General features: G+C 42.7%; 3 protein-coding genes and 1 non-coding gene across 5 annotated transcripts; all 4 read right to left on the reverse strand.

Annotated features, from left to right (window-relative positions):
* Positions 1-498: 498 nt before the first annotated feature.
* Positions 499-11,321, reverse strand: LOC146978543 (uncharacterized). Of its 2 annotated transcripts, XM_085791288.1 has the most exons (4): positions 10,927-11,321; positions 6,718-10,636; positions 2,865-3,030; positions 499-1,613 (listed from the first exon to the last, which is right to left on the reverse strand). In XM_085791288.1, exons 2-4 carry the CDS (start codon positions 10,564-10,566, stop codon positions 1,555-1,557), a joined length of 4,074 nt encoding a protein of 1,357 aa, XP_085647414.1. In that variant the 5' UTR covers positions 10,567-10,636; positions 10,927-11,321; the 3' UTR covers positions 499-1,554. The 2 variants fall into 2 exon arrangements, with proteins under 2 accessions (XP_085647414.1, XP_085647412.1); XM_085791286.1 differs by lacking the exon at positions 499-1,613 and having other exon boundaries at positions 2,695-3,030; positions 10,927-11,320.
* A 551-nt stretch (positions 11,322-11,872) lies between these two features.
* LOC146978544 (nurim-like) lies at positions 11,873-16,278 on the reverse strand. Its single transcript, XM_085790379.1, has 4 exons — positions 16,060-16,278; positions 14,482-14,675; positions 14,182-14,358; positions 11,873-13,194 (listed from the first exon to the last, which is right to left on the reverse strand). The coding sequence occupies exons 1-4, from the start codon at positions 16,208-16,210 to the stop codon at positions 12,862-12,864; spliced, it is 855 nt and encodes a 284-aa protein (XP_085646505.1). The 5' UTR covers positions 16,211-16,278; the 3' UTR covers positions 11,873-12,861.
* trnak-cuu (transfer RNA lysine (anticodon CUU)) lies at positions 15,727-15,799 on the reverse strand. Its single transcript has one exon. It is a non-coding gene; the product is annotated as a tRNA-Lys (tRNA).
* A 1,005-nt stretch (positions 16,279-17,283) lies between the features above and the next one.
* Positions 17,284-19,318, reverse strand: limd1b (LIM domains containing 1b). The gene is made up of 7 exons (XM_085790380.1): positions 19,270-19,318; positions 18,983-19,084; positions 18,260-18,327; positions 18,083-18,145; positions 17,861-17,991; positions 17,639-17,690; positions 17,284-17,478 (listed from the first exon to the last, which is right to left on the reverse strand). The coding sequence occupies exons 1-7, from the start codon at positions 19,301-19,303 to the stop codon at positions 17,395-17,397; spliced, it is 534 nt and encodes a 177-aa protein (XP_085646506.1). The 5' UTR covers positions 19,304-19,318; the 3' UTR covers positions 17,284-17,394.

Raw genomic sequence — 19,318 nt, forward strand, 5'->3', positions numbered from 1 at the left:
ATAAAAGTTTAGTCCAAAGAGTAGAAAATTACTTAGCCTATTTAAAAAAAAAAAAAAAAAAAAACTATGAATATTAATTAACAAAAACAACAATAATCAATCAATATTAATCAACTGCTACTAAAACAGGCTACATATTCACAAAACTATGTTTTCATAGCTTGTTCATGCTTGTAGACGTTATGATTGTAATTTTTAATAGGCTAAGTTTGTGTATAATATCATATTATAACCTCAGGGTCGTTAAAAAGTTCAGAGAGATATTATTGTTGAAAAATTATTGTTGTTGAAAATCAATAAGGAACTTACAACCTACATAGTAAGAATATTTTCACCAGTAAGCGTATTTATCTATAATGAGTTACCTGTGTTGTTCAAAATATGCCCATAGATGTGTTTAATATAATAAATGTAATGTTTATTAAACTGGTGTTGATTGTGACATTTTCAGTAACTTCCATAGCTTCATGGTATGAACAAATAACAATAGACAGACAATTTTTTTTTCAGAATTATTTATTAGATTTTTTTTCTCTTGAAGCCAGCTTCTTCAACTCTCATAGAAAAAAATATTTTAAAAGAATTTGCACATAGTTTGCACAATATACATCCTCTTTTACCAATTAAAACATTCATTTACAAACAAGAAATGTTTTGTATAGATTATATCATAAACATAATAGAGCCAAAAGTCAGATAGCAGCTGTAATATGAAAAAGTTAATCTGGTAATTGAAATATTTAGCTGTATCATAAACATTTCTTCCTCTCAGGAACATCACACTCATACAACTATTTCCACTTCCACATGACAAAAACATCAGTTATAAATGTCCATATACATTAACTGGACTGTTATCGGCCCAGCTATTTGTCAACAATCAGACTCAATTAAACCCCATACAAGACATAGGACGCCACACACATTGCACCATAACCTGCTCAAAACAATACCCGCTGAGGGGCTTTTATTTTTCTGAAAGGCTTCAGACAAGAGAAGTCAAATATCTACATGAACTGATCTTTCATATCATCTGTATGGGCAAATCCAGCAGGCACATGAAACCAGATGATATGATCACTCTTCTGTGCTGAGGCAGTGCTGACTTAAACTTAGAGAGAAATGAACATAGAAGAAACTGTGAAACAAATTTACTAAAAACATAAAAAAAAAAAAAAAATCTTATCAGTTTAATTAAATTGCATAGACAAGTGATCCTTCATCACACAACAGTGCACACCTGAGGGTGTTTTATAACATTTTTTTTTTTACAATATGTACCATTCTTATACATTCACAATTGTCCCGCAGTTTCCCTGAAAACAGACTAAGTATATTTCCCCCAGTAAACACAATAATGTCTCTTTAACAACTGCATAAATCAAACTGGACTGTACATTTGTTCCAAAACACTCGTTCATTCTGCTGCTATAGGTAAAACAAAACACCACAACGATTACAAAACACTCTCTTCAACAATCAAGTCAGTTGGTCGAATGAATGAAACAAAACACAAAAATCACACAATATTGTTCAACAAAATGTTGATTTCATTCATTGCAAGGGCAATTTTGGCGAAGATGACTGGCTTCTATACCGAGGGCAAGACTTATCTGGAAGACAGAGAGGTGGAAGTGGAAGGTCAACCTGAGTTATGCTGCATTTTTCTAATTGCCACCAACTCCTTCACACAAAACATGACACGTCCCAGTCACGCCAATTCAAAACTGCGACATTTTGTAGCCACAGTCATGTGAGGAACCAGGCAATTCTGTATGTGTGATTTGTGTGTGTGTGTGTGTGTGTGTGTGCATCTAGTTCAGCTAAATTTTGAAATGCAAAGTTGTGCTGTTGACATGGAGGAAGCTACTGTAACTTGTGCGCTCTGTTGCACCGTCAACATAAACCTCTTCTGTCCACAAGTTGGTTTCTACGTGGTTTTGAAACAGGAGTGGATGGCATAAATACTAGTTTTGTAAACACCTTTCCATCCTGTTAGTGACAAAGTTACCTTGCTTACGGACAATCAAAGAATAGTTTGCATGCTAAATGATTCTTAGCTAAAAGACCTTTCCACCATTTGATAACTCTTTATTGAAGTACGTTATGTAAATGTATGACGACAGAAGGTGAAATACACATTTTGTAAATGAATGTATTGCCCTGTAGTTACCATGCTAATGAACCTAACAACTTGAAATCTTTTTTCTTCCCTCTCAATCACTATTTTGCATTAAACGATGTATAATCCTGAGAAGACAGGGGTCAATGGTGCAAATACATGTTTTTAAGAAATTAGATAATTATTGCCAAATCAGCAATTAAGCTAAGGATGGTACAAGTACATTAAAAAAATTATAGAGCACTTTCCATAATCTGTGGTACTCAGGCCAAAGTTCATTGAACCCAAAGTCTTTACAAACATGTGTTGTTTAACTATAAATAGCTGGATTAAGAAGGATTGTTTTTAGCATCTATGGGATTGAAATAACAAAATAACAGTGCTCACGTTCTTTGTAATAAAAAAAAAACATGTCGCCAACAATGGAGCCGTATGGCACAAAGGAACAAGATATATGAGATTTTGGACATCGATCTGATAAATCAATTGGTTTTGGTCTATTTATGCAGTTTGTTAAAAAGAAAATCATGCACACAGAGAATAATGCCATTATTATCTTTAAATGAAAAAAAAAAGTGTGATTTTTGCTGAAGTCCACACGTATGGCGAGTTTCACAGGGGAGCACAGACGTTTGTAGGATGTTGAATTTGCGTACGTCTCATTAAACACTGTGTTTTTTAAGAAGTGGGTGACACTGACCCACTCTCTGACCCCGTCCCGCCGTGGTAGTCCCAACATTACTTGTGCTTTTGGACACTATCGCTCCTCCTCCTTCTGCTTCAGCTTCCCTCTCCTCTCCCTGCGGTCTCCCCAGGTCGTGAGGGTAGGGGGTGCAGGCCAGCATGGAGGTCTCTGAGGGGTACTCACACACCTGCTCCAGCTGCTCCTCATCGAAACACACCTTCACCTGGGAAATGAGCAGAGGGAGGCATTTATTTTACATTAAAAAAAGAAAGTTAAATAAACCTCACCATGGACCTTGTTATTGTTATTAGATGTGTTTCCTGACCACCTATTTACCACAGAACAATGTTATATATTACATGTGTTGCGGATGATTGCAGGAAAATGATTAGCCTACTATTAATTGGATGAAGCCTAACCCTCCATGATCGCTCAAAGGTTATAGATAGTAAAACATGAACATGATGGACTGCCCAGCTACAGCTAAAAGTGCCTATGAGAAGATGGACCCCAGTTATTGACTATCTTGCCTAAGATGCCTAAAAAAAATGTATTTATTGTTTTAAATATCCCTTTTTTGTAGTTACAGAACTACGGTAGATAAGTGCTCTACCTTTATACAGTGCTATCCCTGCGTGACAGATGAGGCCCAATCTCAAAATAATTTTTTTGTTTGTTTTCCTTTGTGATGTTAATTGCCTTTTTAATGTGCATTAAGGGCCATAAATTAAAAAAAAATAAAATAAAGGAAAGAAAGTTCAATTATATTAAATATTAATATTTTCAGTATTTGCTGAGAACTGATTTTTCCCACACACGTGAAAACACGGGCTGGTGGCATTAAGGAGTGTTTGTACGCTGTCAGTGTAATGTCAACTGACAGCACTAGGCTTAACACAGCAAAAATACTCCCTCTGTGAAAGTGCTTACAGACTGAAAAGTTCATCTGCCAACTTATCTATTATTCAGGGAAATATACTGTATATTATATTAATACGAAGGTGAGATACGCATTCAGGAGAAGCCGAAACAGAAACACAAGGTTTGGTTTACAACTTCTTCTAACGTAAAGGGTTGTAAAGGAAAATCAAATGATGTGGTGTTTAGCTTGTCTTCACCTGGGCTGACAGATGCTTGTGTGGAGTTTGTTTACCCAGAGGTCAGCATGGTTTACACAGACGGCCTAAACGTAACAGGAAACAGCAGAAGATCCACAGCCATGTCTTATAATAACAACAGCTTAACCCCTGAGACCTGGACCTGCGCTGTAGTAAACTTAGCCAGAGGTGCCGCAGACGTGATCTGGACGGAGGCTGAAACGTCGTACAGACACCAGCAGACTCCACACGCTATGCAAGTTACTGCTGCTGCTTCACCTTGTGACTGCGGCTGTCTGCATGCAGAGGAGCGCAGATAATAGCTCTGCATTAGAGAGGCCGAATGGGCAAATCATGCTAAGGCACAGGAGGCTAATCCTCCCTCCCTGAACCTGATTAACCCAGGCAGCACAGCGGGACGGCAGAGGCACCCAGCGAAGGCACAGAAACTGAAACAGTTGGAGAATAACAGACAGAAGGAGAAGGAGAGGGACGCTTTAAGTTATATTTAACCACAATTTGTCAGTTTTTCTTCACAGTTTCAGTGGTGCTTTATTATAGATGTTTTTTTTTGTCGACCAGTGTTCAGACTAAAACAATAACCCATTCCCCTTCAGAAGTATATGGAAATTGTTACATATTTCTGTATTTATGCTATATACTGTATATATATAATATAACTTAATAAATAGATGTTGGCCAAAAATATCAAGTAGATAAATCAATTTCTGAACAATTAATAATTTATGAGTCATGAGTGGATTCAGGAGAAATTTGTGAATGCATATCAACATAAAAAGCACATGCATGAGGAGAAACTTGAGGAGGGGGAGGACGAAGGTGAGGATCAAGCAGGTTAGGTCTTTACTCCCCCCCTCTGTGACATGATGGTGTGGTTAAGAGGGGGCGGGGAGGGGGAGAGTAAAGACGGCCTGACGTCAAACAGTCTGAAGGGCGACAATGTGAGAGCAACAGGTGGTCAGAGAATCACAAAGTGGTCACTCGCCGCAGCTAAAGACGACTGCGACGGTGATTTATAGACAGAGACAGGAAGAGAATTACCCAACTCTCTTCCAGAAAGTAAAACAAAGGATTATGTAGAGGGATATATTCACAAAAACCTTAGGTTATTTCCAAATAACTCACAGTAAATGGGAAACTGAGACTTGAAGAAGAAAAAAAGTTCACAGACAAGGAAGAGCATCAAATCCTGCACCACCAGTTTCTCTTGAAACATGTAACATTAAATAAAACAGGCACTAAAAAAGGGCACCACGTCACTTCCTCATGTCGTTCTCTGCGTGTCTATCTTGTTTGGGAGAAGTGAAAAGGTCTGAAAGAGGAAGTGAGCAAAAAACACTCTGGTAGACCAAACAGCAAGTCTTCAATCATCTATAATTCTCTCAATATGTCCGTCAAACGCAATCATTTTCCTCCGTCCTCCCTCTCCACTGCTCTTTTGTTGGCATGTTAGATCACCATCAAGTTTTTTTCCCCCCCTCGCATCTCCCTGTCTTCTTTCCATTTCTATTTCACCCACATCCAACTAAAGAGTTAGCGGCCCTGCTGTCAGAGAGACTCAGCCATACAGTGGAAGGTCAGTGTGGTCAAAATATGTTTGCCAAGACTCCAGTGAAACAAACCAATCCCCCGCTAGGAAACAGCCAAGAAGATACAAAGAGAGATTTGTCTGCGAGGCAGGGAGGGCTGACTCAACAAAAAAATGGCAGAATTGGTGCGAGGGAACAAGGAAGCAGTCTGCAACACACTCAGATGCAGACTCAGGGGAAATCACCAGCAGTTTAACAACTCTTGCATAGAAAAAAAATTGAGCTAATGACAATTTAATTCCTCTAATAGTCAGGTGCAATAAAACATGCATCTTCACAGCCAGGACGCTGTGGTAAAGATTGAAGTTTATTTCTATGTAAGTTGAAGCCTTTGCCACCCTTTTCTCCCCCCACAAGAGCTCACCTCCCCTTTGTTCTCAAACAGGCACATGCTTCAGTAAAAGTAAAAGAAAAAAGAGGAAACACAAAGTCCTAATATAAACTTTGACTGCAGCGATGCTCTTTTGTTGCTTCAGTTGACCCAGCTATGATTGAATTAGTATGAATACCAGTGTGGTAGACCATGTGATGTTAGGTAGGCGGACGAAATGCAAAATGCAACAAAGAAAAGGAGACAGGACGGAGGAAGGAGCTGTCTGCCAGTCACTGTGGTTTCCTACTCAACTTTTCTGTCTCCATTGAAGCCTGAAATCTTACTGTTACTGTTCACTTTCTGCAAAAAAAAACAAAGGAGTAGCACGAAACTCTCCAGTCCAGCAAACAATATAGCTTCAATTACTGTAACACAAAAGCGGTTTGTTTTGTCTTTTTTAAGAATAAACCACTCATGTGCCTGAATATGTTGTCGGCCTGTACGCGTCTGGCTGAATATGCACAGCATGGAGGATCACTGTCAAGAGGGTTAAAAGTCAAAAAAGCCAAGCAAAGGGCTAAGACTGCAGAAGCAAATGGTAAAGCAGATCACTCCAGGATTTTATGGCTAAGAATCAAGATGTCGTGCTTGATAAGGCTTTAACCGGCTTAGGTCGGTCTCTGTGATCACACTTCTCAATCAAAAGGGATGTTCTCCCAGTGAAAGGGGATTCTGCCTGACGACATGGGACCATCAGGCAGGTGGCTTAAGGACGGTGATACCCGCTGCTGACCAGACCCACCCCCGGGTTGTGTGTCCATGTTAGAGAGCAACATTTACTTCCATAAAGACACATTATTAAAAAGGACTAGAATGGTTTCCACACTCACCTTTTTCGGGGTTCCTCTGTTTTTGACCAGACAAGACTTGTCCAGATTCTGATATCCACCAATCACCTCAATCTCCTCCGCTGTGGGGTACTTCTTCTTGGTTGGTTCAGCTACAGTCTGGGCCTGCTGCGATGGGGTCTTTGCTGCTGAGGACGCCGTTGTTCCTCCTCCTCCTCCTCCAGCGACAGGTCTTTTTGGGGTGATTGTGATGGTGGCGCCTCTCTTCACTTGGCCCCCGGAGGCGCTCTTGATGGAGAAGAGCGTGGGAGATGGGGTTGGTGATGGCGAGACACTGGGAGACTGGGCAGGAGACGGGGAGCTGGGCGAGGAGGCCGGGGTCGGGGCGCTGCCGGTGGGTTTCAGGGAATCGTCCGGGGATTGCTGATTCCTGAGAAACGAGGGGGTGACGGTGATAGTTTGTTTGACCTGGGACGTTGGAGAACAAACACGCTGAGGCGCCATCTTGTAGTTTGATTCGAACTGATGATCCTTCTCCTGGGTCTTGACATCGTCCTTTACCTGGTGCTTTAACCCCACTCTGGGGCTTTGCTGCCTTTTTAGGTTTGGCGATGTAGAAGACTTCAGCGCTTCCTGCTCCTTCAGCTGAAACTGCTCTATCTGCCGTTGTATCATCTGCACCCCACTGAGGTCCTCACCTGTCAAAGCTTTGCTGCTGTCCCCCTGCTGTGCGTTCGATATGATGGGTTTCACTTTAACAAGGTGCACCGGTGAAATGTCCACAGTCCTCTCCCTCAGACACAAACCCGACCTCGAGCCGACGGTCTCCAAGTTGTAGATCCGGCTCATGGCTGCAAGGGAGTTGGGATGAGGGGGCGACGGGGAAAGGGATTGTGTGGGGTCGAGAGATGATGTATATTCCTCTACCTCCTCCTCCAACAGCTCCTTCTTCTCGTCCTCCTCCCCCTCTTCTTCTCCTCCGCTCTCGTGTCGGCCCCTGTGGCGCCTCAGCTGTTCCTCCACATGTTTCAGGGGGTCGTCTTCATCCTCAGAGATATGGGAGCTGTCAGAGATCGCTTCAGAGGCAGCAGTGGCGTAGCCGCTCGCTACTTCCTCTCCTCTGATGGCTTGTGAGTGCAGGGCAGAAACAGGAAGCTGGGGGCAGGTTTTCAACATGTCAACTTCCTGCGTGACGTCAAACGCAGCCATGGATGTCTGCGCTGCAGCTTCTTCCTGTCCCCTTTCAGGTTCAACCGACCTCTTCCGCGTATGAGCTGCAGCTTCCCACTCTGCCTCTGCTCCCCTCTCGTCGTCGTACCTGTCCGCAGCTGTTTGACTCTCGGTCGCCTCTGCAGCCTCGCTCCCGTCTCCATCCTGCATCTCTCTTTGTCTCGACTTCTCCAGCTCTCTTTGCCGGATTTTCTCCCGCAGCGACTCGATGCGGCTCAGGGGCTTCCCGACCCTCCAGCTATCCCTCCTCTCGACCTTCTGCCCTCCCTCCCAGTCTTGCCCATCGTCGCTTTCCGCCACAGCTTTTTTCCTCTCCACCATTTCTTCTGCGACGTAAAACACGGTCCTGGGGATCTGAATCTCCAGGGGGGATGGGGCGATCGCCATAGGTGCGATCCTTTTTGGAGATCTGGGCGTCACATCAGGAATGAGGCTCTCCGATCCGACATCCTGTTTGCAATCTCTGTGAGCCCTTTCTCCTTTCTCTGTGCTGTAAACAGTCGTGTCTCCTATTTTCTCTATTTTGCTTATAAGATCCTCAGTGTGCTGGGACAAAACATTGTGTGTTAGGTAGGGTCCTCGTGGTCCTGTACCGCTCCACTCTGGGCCTCTGTGGGGGTCTCTAGCCCGATCCGGGACTGTGCAGAGAAGACTGGAGCACTCTGTGAAAGCTGACTCGTGTCTGTAGTGACTCTCTGCCTCTGCCTCTGCAGCCGTGACATAACTCTGCACAGTTTCTAGAGGGGTAACGCTTTCAAATCCATCAGACACCCTTCTGTCGCTAACTTGTGCCTCGACTTGTCCTCCTGCGTCTGAGTCTCTCTCTGCACTCAGCTCCCTTTCCAAACTTTTCTCATCTGACATCTGTCGCTTTACGTCTCTCTCCGCTCTCGTTTTCCCGTCCTGCCTGATCGGCAGTCTCCTGGCGAACGAGATTCCCTCTGTGTTTTTGACGGACGCGACCGTGAACCCTTCGTCTCCCTCCGCATCGCTTGCCTTCTCTGCAGCTCTCTTATCGACGGGCTCGGCCTTCTTGACCTCACTCCTGCTCTCACCCTCATTTTTAACGCACCCGTCTCTATGTTTTCCAAACCTGTCTCTGTCCAAAAGCCGTGCACACCCCATTTTGATCTTTGCCGTGGTTTCCCTCCCTAAACCCGCCAGGTCTACCCATGGGGCCACGTTCTTTTCTGAATACATCCTCCCTCCTGTTTTTCTCTCAAAATACAATTCGTCACCTAAACCGTTCTCCTTAGCGCAGATGACTCGATCAGAGAAACTTAAGGAGCGCTTCGGCACGCCTTTCATCAGCATGTTCCTCCCGTCTGCCTTCCTCTCCTCTGATTGTTGGTCATCTTCGTCTGAGTATTTTCTCCTTCCATGTTGGAGGTTCTCAGAGCTTTTGGACCGAGATGGCGGCTTAGGGAGCTCTCCGAATTTACTCAGCAGCTGGCTAACCCTCCCTCCTCTCTCAACAAACACGTTATCATCCGAGCTGTCCTTCTTGTCTTCCTTGATAACTGTCGCCTGGCCCCGCGGTCTCTCTTTCTCCTTAACACCATCTTTCTCTTTCTCTTTTGGCCAGGACATGTCTGCTCTCAGCTCCCTGCCCCCACTCTCCCTCCTTACGTCCGTGCTGCACTTCATCTCTCCATCCTCCCTCCCTTTCCCTGGTTCAGGGCTCGCTGAGGGTTTTATGATCAGAACCTCGGAGGCTCGGATCTCGGTGACGCTCCCCCCTCCGGCCAGAATCTCCCTCAGGTCCATCTTCATCCCTCTCTTCCCCTGGTGGTCCTCCTCGGGCCTCTCCCTCTCCCTCTCCGCCTCCCTCCACCTCCCCCTCCTCTCATCACTGCCTTTCCTGTTCTGTTCGATGATGATGATGTTGTCGGCTCGGATGGTTCGTAGACCGGGGACGTGGGGAGAAAACGAACCCGGCGGTGGATCTGTTTCCTTCTCCTCCTCGTCTTTCCTGACTTTGACCTGTTCCCTCTCCTTCATCGCATCTTTAATAGACTCTTTGCGCTGGTTTTTATCTTTCTCCCATCTCTCCCTGCTACTCTCTCTTTCTCTTCCTTGACTCCTGTCCCTGTTTCTTTCAATTTCCCGTCCCTCACTTAAATCTCTGAATCTCTCTATTTTCAGCTCTATAGCTCTTCCTCTTCCTGACTCCACATCTTGACCTTTGGGGCTCGATTTTTCCTTCTCCTTCTCCTTCTCTTTGATCTCTGGCTCGTTCCCTGCATCTGAATCCCTGCCTTTCCTCCATGAACTCTGTGTGCGAATAAATGGGTTTTCATGGACTGGAACGATAGTTTCCAAAGACACCTGGCTCGCTGATTTGGGGTCTGCATCCAGCCACAGCCCCGGGTCTGGACTGAGTGATGGTTCGATCCCCAGATTAAGGGTTACAGAGCTGTCCGTGTCGCTCAGACCATCAGATCTGACATCCACCTGCAGGAGACACATGTCTCTGTCCTTCTCCTTGTCACCCACAGGGTCCTGCTTCGCTTTCCTCCGCTGGATGATCCCCCTCTTCCAGGCAGGCATGCTGGCAAGCTTCTCCTCCTCCTCTTTTTCCCTCCTCTCTCGCTCCTCCTCCTCTCGCCTCTTTTTCTCCAGCAGGAGTTGCTTCCATTCCGGCAGAGAGGAGACAGACATAACAGAAAAAATGCACGTTTTTTGGACAGAGTGGTCGGTGCTGGTCCTCTTTGAAGCCTCTGGGACTGGTCTGCAAAGACAGGGAATGATAAAATAATATCAGTTCTCTCTCATTATTATGTTAAATAAAAGTGTGCATCACTCAGAATTGAGTTTGCATCACGTTTTTACAGTAAAATATACTGATTTAAGTTATTCATATTTTATTAGTGGCATAAAAGAAGATGGGACAACATGTGGAGTTTACACAAGATAAAAGATCTACAGCTCAAATTAACTTGCAACACATTTTACACATGTAGCTAAACCACTTTCTGCTTGAATGTGTTATTACAGATTCAAATTTTAAATCAAACTCACCAAAACGCCCAGTTTTTACGAAGCTCCTATCAAATCCGCTTCGACTTAACAGTCATGTCCACTTGTGTGCGTCTTGGCTGTGCGTAATGCGCTCCAATCGGTGCGGGCGGAAGAAAAAAAATCCTCCCTCGCCAAATAACTGACAGACTAATCTATGCTGTCAAAACGGAGGGTTTAGAAACACCGTGCGACCCACTCAAATCACCCCGCAACCTGCCTGTGCATCAGGGGCATGGAGAAAAACCTCCGTCGTCCGTATTGTAGTAAATGTTTCAGGCTTTGGGAGCCGCAGCACTGTAATCCGATAATAACATTAAATTCCGTCAGGAGCGTTTAGTGGCACACACCATATTGTCGGACCTAAGAAAAGGCGTTTAAAGTACATAGCCGCCTGCCCGGGCACCAGCCCCCCTTCTCCCCCCACCCCCGTCGTCTCATCCCTCCTTTACCGCAAGGCTAATTGGAAAAGAGGTGGACGGAGGGAGGGAGGAAGGAAGGAGGGAGAGAGGCGTGGTTGTGAAACGGGCTGTGGAGTCAGCAGGGCAGAGCTGCAGTTCACCTGAGGATGACCCGGCTCCATCAACTCACATGTTGTCAAAACATGTAAACATTGCAGATTATTAGAGTTTGGAAATAGATATTTTAAATTAATTTAAATTTTGTTAGGTTTTAGGCAAGATGCTTTTGAGTTGTAGCTGTGTTATACTGTTAGTGATATTTCTTTCTTATCTTAAATGACCAAATCAATTTTAACACTTGGAATTCTCATCATATTTTCAGTATTGTATTAAGCGTCCTTGAGCACTTTTAAAAGCGCATTATAAGATTTATTATTAATATTGTGAGTTGTAATTTAGATTTCGACTTTCATTGACCCTCTGCTCTTTAACATTAATGTAACAGTGCAAATAATTTAAACAGCAAATAAATGATCATACACATCATATACCTGCAGTGTACAGTTTATTACATTTATTCAACATAATTTTGAAAATACTTAGTTATCATTGTCTTTACAGTGAACTCATACACTCATACAGTACCTTTAAGTTTGAGACTCGATGACATATAACCCGTTTACCTTGTGATCCTTGGATTATCAAGACAAAGTTCAAATTGTATCAAATAGACTTTATATTTGTTTTCTTTACAAAGATAAAGCTGCATTTTTTCAGTGTGAAACCTTAACATTACATTCAATTACATTTGAAATCAGTGTGCTGAGAAATACAGAGGGGATGCACCTGGCACATGGACATTTTACAGCCTATAAAAATATACTCTGATGAACAAAAACACATCCAGCACAGTTAAAAAAAGAAAAAAAAATCTGCAGGGTTTCTGTGCAAAAAATATTTGATCTCCAACTGCAGAATGGCCAAATTTAAAAATGCAAAATAAGCCCCATCAATTAGTTGTACTTGTTTCAGTGGGTGTAGTGTTACTGAAAAAGAAAATACTATTAGAAAATTGTTGATGAAATTAGACAATATAAAACCCAGCCCCCCAAATCTGCTTCTGTTTTGACTAAACGTTCTGAATGTTTCCTTTTAATTTCAGCTGTAAACGGAAATACATTATCAATAAAAAAATATACAGTTTCTGTTATGTAATGTTAAGTTGGCTCAGAAATGAGACAGTGATACCAGCTACCTTTAGAAAACAGTGATAAGTAGAGGTGGAATAAAATCTCTTTTTCATAATAAAACTCTCTCTCCCTTTTTAAAATATACAGTAAAAAAAAGAAAAAAATACAGTGTTAAGTTGTAAAAAATTCAGTTCAAGTGTCGATGTTACTTGTTTAAAATGGAGCAGGTTTGTTCTAAATCAGCACAGCAGGAATCAGGCTGAAGTCAGTTTGCGATTAAGTATTTCTGGTTGATATTCAGACAGCAGTTATCTTTTCATCTCAGAAGCTTGAACAGCATCTTCACTTCACTTCTCCTTGTGGTTGCTGCTGCTGTTGCTGCTGCTGTCGTCGTCATCGGTGTCGGCGACGCCCCGGTGTGGCTCGGCGAGGAGCTGCATCTTGCCTCTAATCTGGACGCAGAGGTAGGCTAAATCCTGCTTGTCCAGAGAGTGAGCCAGGGCCAGGTAGCCCGACAGAGTCCCCGCCAGCAGGAGCCGGTCCAGAGACAAGGCCGGCAGCAGCCACAGCACAACGCCCAGCTCCAGACACACCGGGTGGCGGAGGTGAGACAGGAAGCGTCGGGCGTGAGGCGACTTGTGAGCCAGGGGGTCTCCTAAACCGAAACACTCGTAATACACCTGAGGGAGCAGGCAGGAGTGCAGGGTGAGACGCTATAAGAGCCAAATTAGGTTAAGCAGCAGCAGCACCAATAATGAGTCACCTCTAAAATGTTTACGTAACATTTTAGAGGTTTTCATAATCACCGTCACAGATTACCCTGTACCCTGTTACGCACAATTAGATCTTCTTGTATATGTCATGATGCTATTTTGGCACCAAATCCAAATGAGGATATTAATCCGTTTTCTTGAAGGATGTGGATTTCTCAGTGAGCTGTGTTGCTGATCCCACTGAAAAACTAAATTATGTTGTCAATCTTGAATTATGACATTCTTGTATTCTGTTTTATAAATAAAAGTAGAGGTGTTGGATGAATAATTTCGCTGACTAACTCGACTGCTTCGTGTATGTAGCCATGTATCTCAGCGGCTCTATTGAGGTTTATCGGAGCAGTCATCAGCTGCAGACTCGTCGTCGCCATCATCATGGTTAAGATGGCAGACAAGCTCAGTCTGTCTGTCTTTTTTTTTAATATGAGCATTTTACCAAAAGAAATGTCTTTTTTTTTCTAAAAGGAAATGTAATTATTATATGACACATATCACTCCTTTCATTAAGCAGTGGTGTCAGTGTGACCACTTTTAAATCTTTGTCTTAGCCATTGGTAACATCTTATTTGTGTTTCACTTGTGTTTTATTTTATCATTGTATCCCCATCATTGTGTCTACATGTTTTATTGTTGTTAAAACCTTTTACTTTGAGATGTTTTTATGCTGTCCGACACTTTTAGGATGCTCACTTGAATTGCTCTTTTCTCTTACCTAGTTTCATTTTACTTGTAAAGCATTTTGTAACTCTTCTGTAGTTCTGTATGAATAAAGTTGATCATTTCTATTTTTCAAAAGATAAAAACTATAGCACATGAAACTGACACTGCCTCTGATTTTTGTGCTAATCATTTTTTAATTAAATTCTAATAGTTGACTAATGAAACCCTGGGTACCTGCTTGATGCCCAGCAGCTCGGGGTAGTCGACCAGCATGAGGATGCTGCAGATGATGGCCCAGCAAAGGAAATGCAGAGAGAAGCAGAGCAGAGGGAACCAGATACTCCAGGGCGCATGACGCACCGACCACAGACAGGGGGCGCTAGTGACCGGCTGCCAGTACCGCATCATGATCTAACACAGGAGAAAATAGAGTAAGTTCACTGATGCATAACTGTAGACATTAAGAATTAAATTTTGATTTTAAGTTACATGAGGTCCATGACAATAAAAGCATGTCTGTTGTTGTAGCTATACCTGGAGTGCCAGTGCAGTGGTGAAGCAGTATGCCGTCCTGTTCAGGGCCCCGAGCAGCGACTGGAGCACCTGTTTGACAGGTGACCAGGAGAGCAGGCTGTGCTGGACGGTGAAGAGCGCCAGCAGCCCCACATCCACAACAAGAGACCTGAGGACAGAGCTGTCCTGCAGCGCCACCGACCATGGTATGGAGTCTGTGGTGTGGACAAGAGGAGAGAGGTTATTATGTTTCTATTGAGCATTAAAATATGGTCATTATCATTTCCACTAGCCTATATAAACAACGATAATACAGTTGAAACAGAGCCACAAAATAATCAAACAACAAAAAGATTTAAAGAAACAATAAAGTCTTTACTTGGTAGGCCTACACAAACATTACAATTTACAAGCTGTACTATTTAGACCAGGGGTATCAAACTAATTTTAGTTCAGGGGCCACAAATAGTGCAATTTGATCTCAAGTGGGCCAGACCAGTACAATAATAGCATGATAACCTATAAATAAAAAGAACTTTGAATTTTTTCCTACATTATTAAGATGTTTACCGTTAATAAACTATCCTTTTACAAAACATCTGCAACCTGAAATTTCATGAGAAAAATATGTGCAATTTTAACAATATATATGCTTCTTTTGTCTTCTATGTAAGTTTCACACTTGGCCATTCATGGCCCTTTAATAATAACACACTGCTATCCATGGACCCATGAAGACAACAACTCCTGTTCACGAGCACTAGAGCGTTAAACATGCCACAGAAATACCCCAAACACCTACTGTGTTGAATTTAAGGGAAATTTAAGCTTGGAAAAAAAAAGTTAAGTTAAACTGGTGATCCCTAAGCGTGGTTCGCCTTGAGTGTTTGATTTTTTTTCCCCCGTGTTCGCGTTAAGATTTCGGTTGCGACCAGCGACGTTTTTGAAGATCGACACTGTTCAAAACATTGATGCATTTATAAGATAAGAGTTTACAACAGATTTTTTAACCCACTTTTTCTAGGAATACAGCCGAACAACAGAGGGGACATCGATGCCAGTAGTGTAGATGTCGCTTCTGGGCGAAATACACCCATCAACAGGTAAAACATGTCCTATTATTGTCCAAGTCTCACTAAATATACACATAAACGACTGGTGATAGCTGAAAGCGGAGGGGAAGGGGAAGGAAAGAACATTATAAACCGCAGAATCTATCTGTTAGAAATGAGAAGATAGATCAATCCGAAATCTCGAAAAGTTTGTCGCCCAACGTGGGGCTCGAACCCACGACCCTGAGATTAAGAGTCTCATGCTCTACCGACTGAGCTAGCCGGGCGTTAGCATGCTAACGGAAGTACGTCACTTTAACGAAAGTGCAGCACAACTCCCGGGACTGTTGATTGGGAAAGTTAGGGGGCTTCTTACTCATAGTAAGTAATACCACATAAATCGCGTTATAAATCGCCCCCCAGCATGGTGTTATTACCTCTGTAAGAACAACGAGTTCAACCCTGAGAGCCGCTGTTTTAGTCATAAAAAACAAACTTTTCCTGGGGGGCTTTGCCAGTGCCAGGAGTGGTTAATGCCTTGGCTTACCTTGACACAGTGTCGTCTCACCGGTGATGTTGTGATAAATGGCCCGAAACGACACGAACCGAACGAAGTCTGCACCAGATATGAAAACAAACGCAAAGTTTAGCAGAGTCACGGTGCACAGAGCGCAGCCACGTACCGTGACTGACGCCATTTCAATCACCGTTTATCTTCATTTGGCAACGTCCACAGCAGTGGTCTCTTCTCTTCCGGGAGGGGAGCTGCTGCTGCTGCTGCTGCTGCTGCTGCTGGTGCCGATTATTGACACTCGGTGGCGCTATAAACCATACAAACCACCACCAGGACAAAGTGCATAAACCTCTCTGCTGCTACCAAACTGGATTTTATTATCAGTAGATCAAGATATTTGCATATAGCTACCTACGTATTATAAGGAAACTAGCACCTGGACATTGACAGGTGTCTTTTGTGGTCATTTTTGTTTTTGTTTTATCTTTTTGACGTCTCTTTGTGGCTGTTTTGTCTGTGTTTGGTAATGTTTTGCATGTTTTTAGACGTTTTTTTTGTCCTCTTTGTGGTCATTTCCTACATGTAAAACATTTTAGAGCACTCACACATACGCCGATGGCTCATTATTTTTGTTTCGATACTTAAACATTTGGATGGGGGAGCTGGGGCTCGAACCGCCGACCTCCTGATTAGTGGACAACTGGCTCTTCCCGACCCACATGCTGCCTGTCTTCATAGTAGTTGTTTTGCCTGTTGTTCGGATAATTCTGCACCATTTTCTGGTCATTTTGTGTCTTTTAAATGACCACAATGATTTGAAATATAAACAGCCGCCTCACATTGAGACTCTGGCTCCCCCCTGACATCTTGGGCCTATGGACAGGAAGCTCATTCAGTAATGCATTCATTCGTATTTATAGAGTTTACACAAATAAAAGGCTAACCAAAGGCAGGCCTCCTTCATACATCCTATATAATATTTAATAATCAACCAATTCTTGTGAGATAATAGTACAGGAGAAAGAACAGATATGAGCCTTTGTGAGATGTTGAGTCTTTGTCACACCAAAACATGTAGTGTATTTACTTTTTTTTTTAACTTTTTTTTTTTTAAAAAGTGGGTCACCACTTTTAAACTGAAATAAATGACACTGTGAGCCTATTAAATCTGACATTGACAGTTTTTCATTATAGGCTCTAGGGCACACAGCTAAAGAAGTGCACAAAACAATACTTTGACATTGGACTGTTTGTAATTATTTTATTGCAGATAAGAAATTGTGCAAAATGTTTCGGAAACAAATATACATTTATAGACAAAGGCCAGCAGAAAAACACAGAAAAATGAATGTCAGCCTGCTGTTTTCTTTAGATGAGGTTAACCTCACCGCGGTAGCACTCCACATGGTAATTTCTGTTCAATGATACCACTCGAATGGACTCTGTTGACCCCTGCAAGAATTAACAAATAGAGAGGGAAACTGTTACAAAACATTTCTCCAAGAATAAATCTGTGAAATCACTTCATCTTGTCTTTTTCCTATTTTCTATTAACTGGACAATCAAACAAAACAAACAGAAATATGTTAATTTCAGTCTGGTTGTAGCTGACCTCAGTTGGCAGTATCGGGGTCCTGCAGGCAGCACAGCAGGGAGCCTGGACCCTGAAACCATAAACAACACCTCAGTAAAAGATCACAGAAACTGAAAATGAAGTCACTCTGGGTGTGACGCATCGCATGTGCAGCCTGTATGGCAGGATTTTGTTTAATGTTTTCTCAGGAGTGTGAATCAGAGGGCTGCGCCCATTGTGTGGAGTGAGTAAGAAACTCACTTATAGTAGTCACTGACACAGTAAACCCTGTTGTCTGAGTCTACAGTGAAAGGCTGACCCTCTAGGCTCTGTTTGCAGACGACACAGCGAAAGCAGGACGGGTGGTAGGACTTCCCATGAGCCTGCAGGACCTGACAGTGCAAAATCAGCTCTTCTTTACACAGTGTGAGGGTCAGACACCACAAGGGCACTCAGTACTACCACACATTAACTCATACATACCATATCCATGATTAAATGTCCACAGCTGTGACACACTTCTGGGGACGGATGAACTCCAGAGTACTGCAGCAGATGACATTAATTGTACTGTTATTTTTAAATTCAAACTAGATAAAAATAAGACGTTTCTGTCACATTATAGCCCACATTACAGACATGTTAAAACAGTATTCTTACCAAAAAGTCATTTTCACAGTAGATTCCTCCTGACATTGTATAAAACGGCTTCCCAGTGAGCTTTTCATCTAAACAGGAAACAAAGGACATGGAACATTTCCTTAATGTGACATTCGATAACATACTGATGATTCAATTTAACAACCAAATATAAAATAGTAAATCTTGAATTATATTTCATTTTGTAAACAAAACAGCAATTCATTCATTCTGGAGACAAAACCATATTTTGTGAGGTGACCATGACTTTGACCTTTTTGACCCTAAGCTACCAAACTCAAATCAGTTCATCAGTGAATCTCAAATTTTGTGCCAAATTTGAAGACGTTCCATGAAGGTGTGACAAACTATGGTACATACAGATAGACGGACAACCCGAAAACAATATAGCTTACTAAAATATTAGCATATATTAATCCAAAGAGCTCTAATCCTGTGCCCATATGTTAATTGTTCCGTTGTCTCCTGTTACATGTTGCACCTTTTTTCAACCAAGACCACTAAAAACCTGTTACTTTGTTCATTAAAGACAGACATTTTCACAACAAAAATCTGGTTTTCTGAGTCACAGGTGAAGTTTTGATTGATGCTCTTTTGGGACATGAGTCATGACAGTTTAAAGTTATGAACCAAGACAAAAAAGATTTGACTTTAGACTTTACAGGGTTTTAGGATATTTTTCAAACAAAACAATCAGAAGTTCAGCCACATCCCAGGACTCACTGCAAACACTGCAGGTGAAACAGGTGTCGTGGAATAGACATCCCATCGCCCGACAGGCTCTCCCTACACCGTACACTGCTTTGCTGCACCGTGTACAGCTTCCTGGATGTATCACAAAACACAACACAAAGGGAGAAACACATACACACAAAAAAGGTTGCAGTGAAACCGGACACCCTCACTCTCATGCCGAACAATGGTCTGTCTTCAGGATACAGAGAGCTGGAGTGGATGATGCCTAAAACCTACGCTGAATAAGTAAATAACAAAGAGTTTTGCTGCCTTACCAAAGTACAGACTGGCACTATAACTTGGGTCCATCTTCTACAGTCTGTT

Source organism: Trachurus japonicus, chromosome 11 (genome assembly GCF_045865225.1).
Source record: "Trachurus japonicus isolate A0001 chromosome 11, Traja_1.0".
Classification (NCBI taxonomy): Eukaryota; Metazoa; Chordata; class Actinopteri; order Carangiformes; family Carangidae; genus Trachurus; species Trachurus japonicus.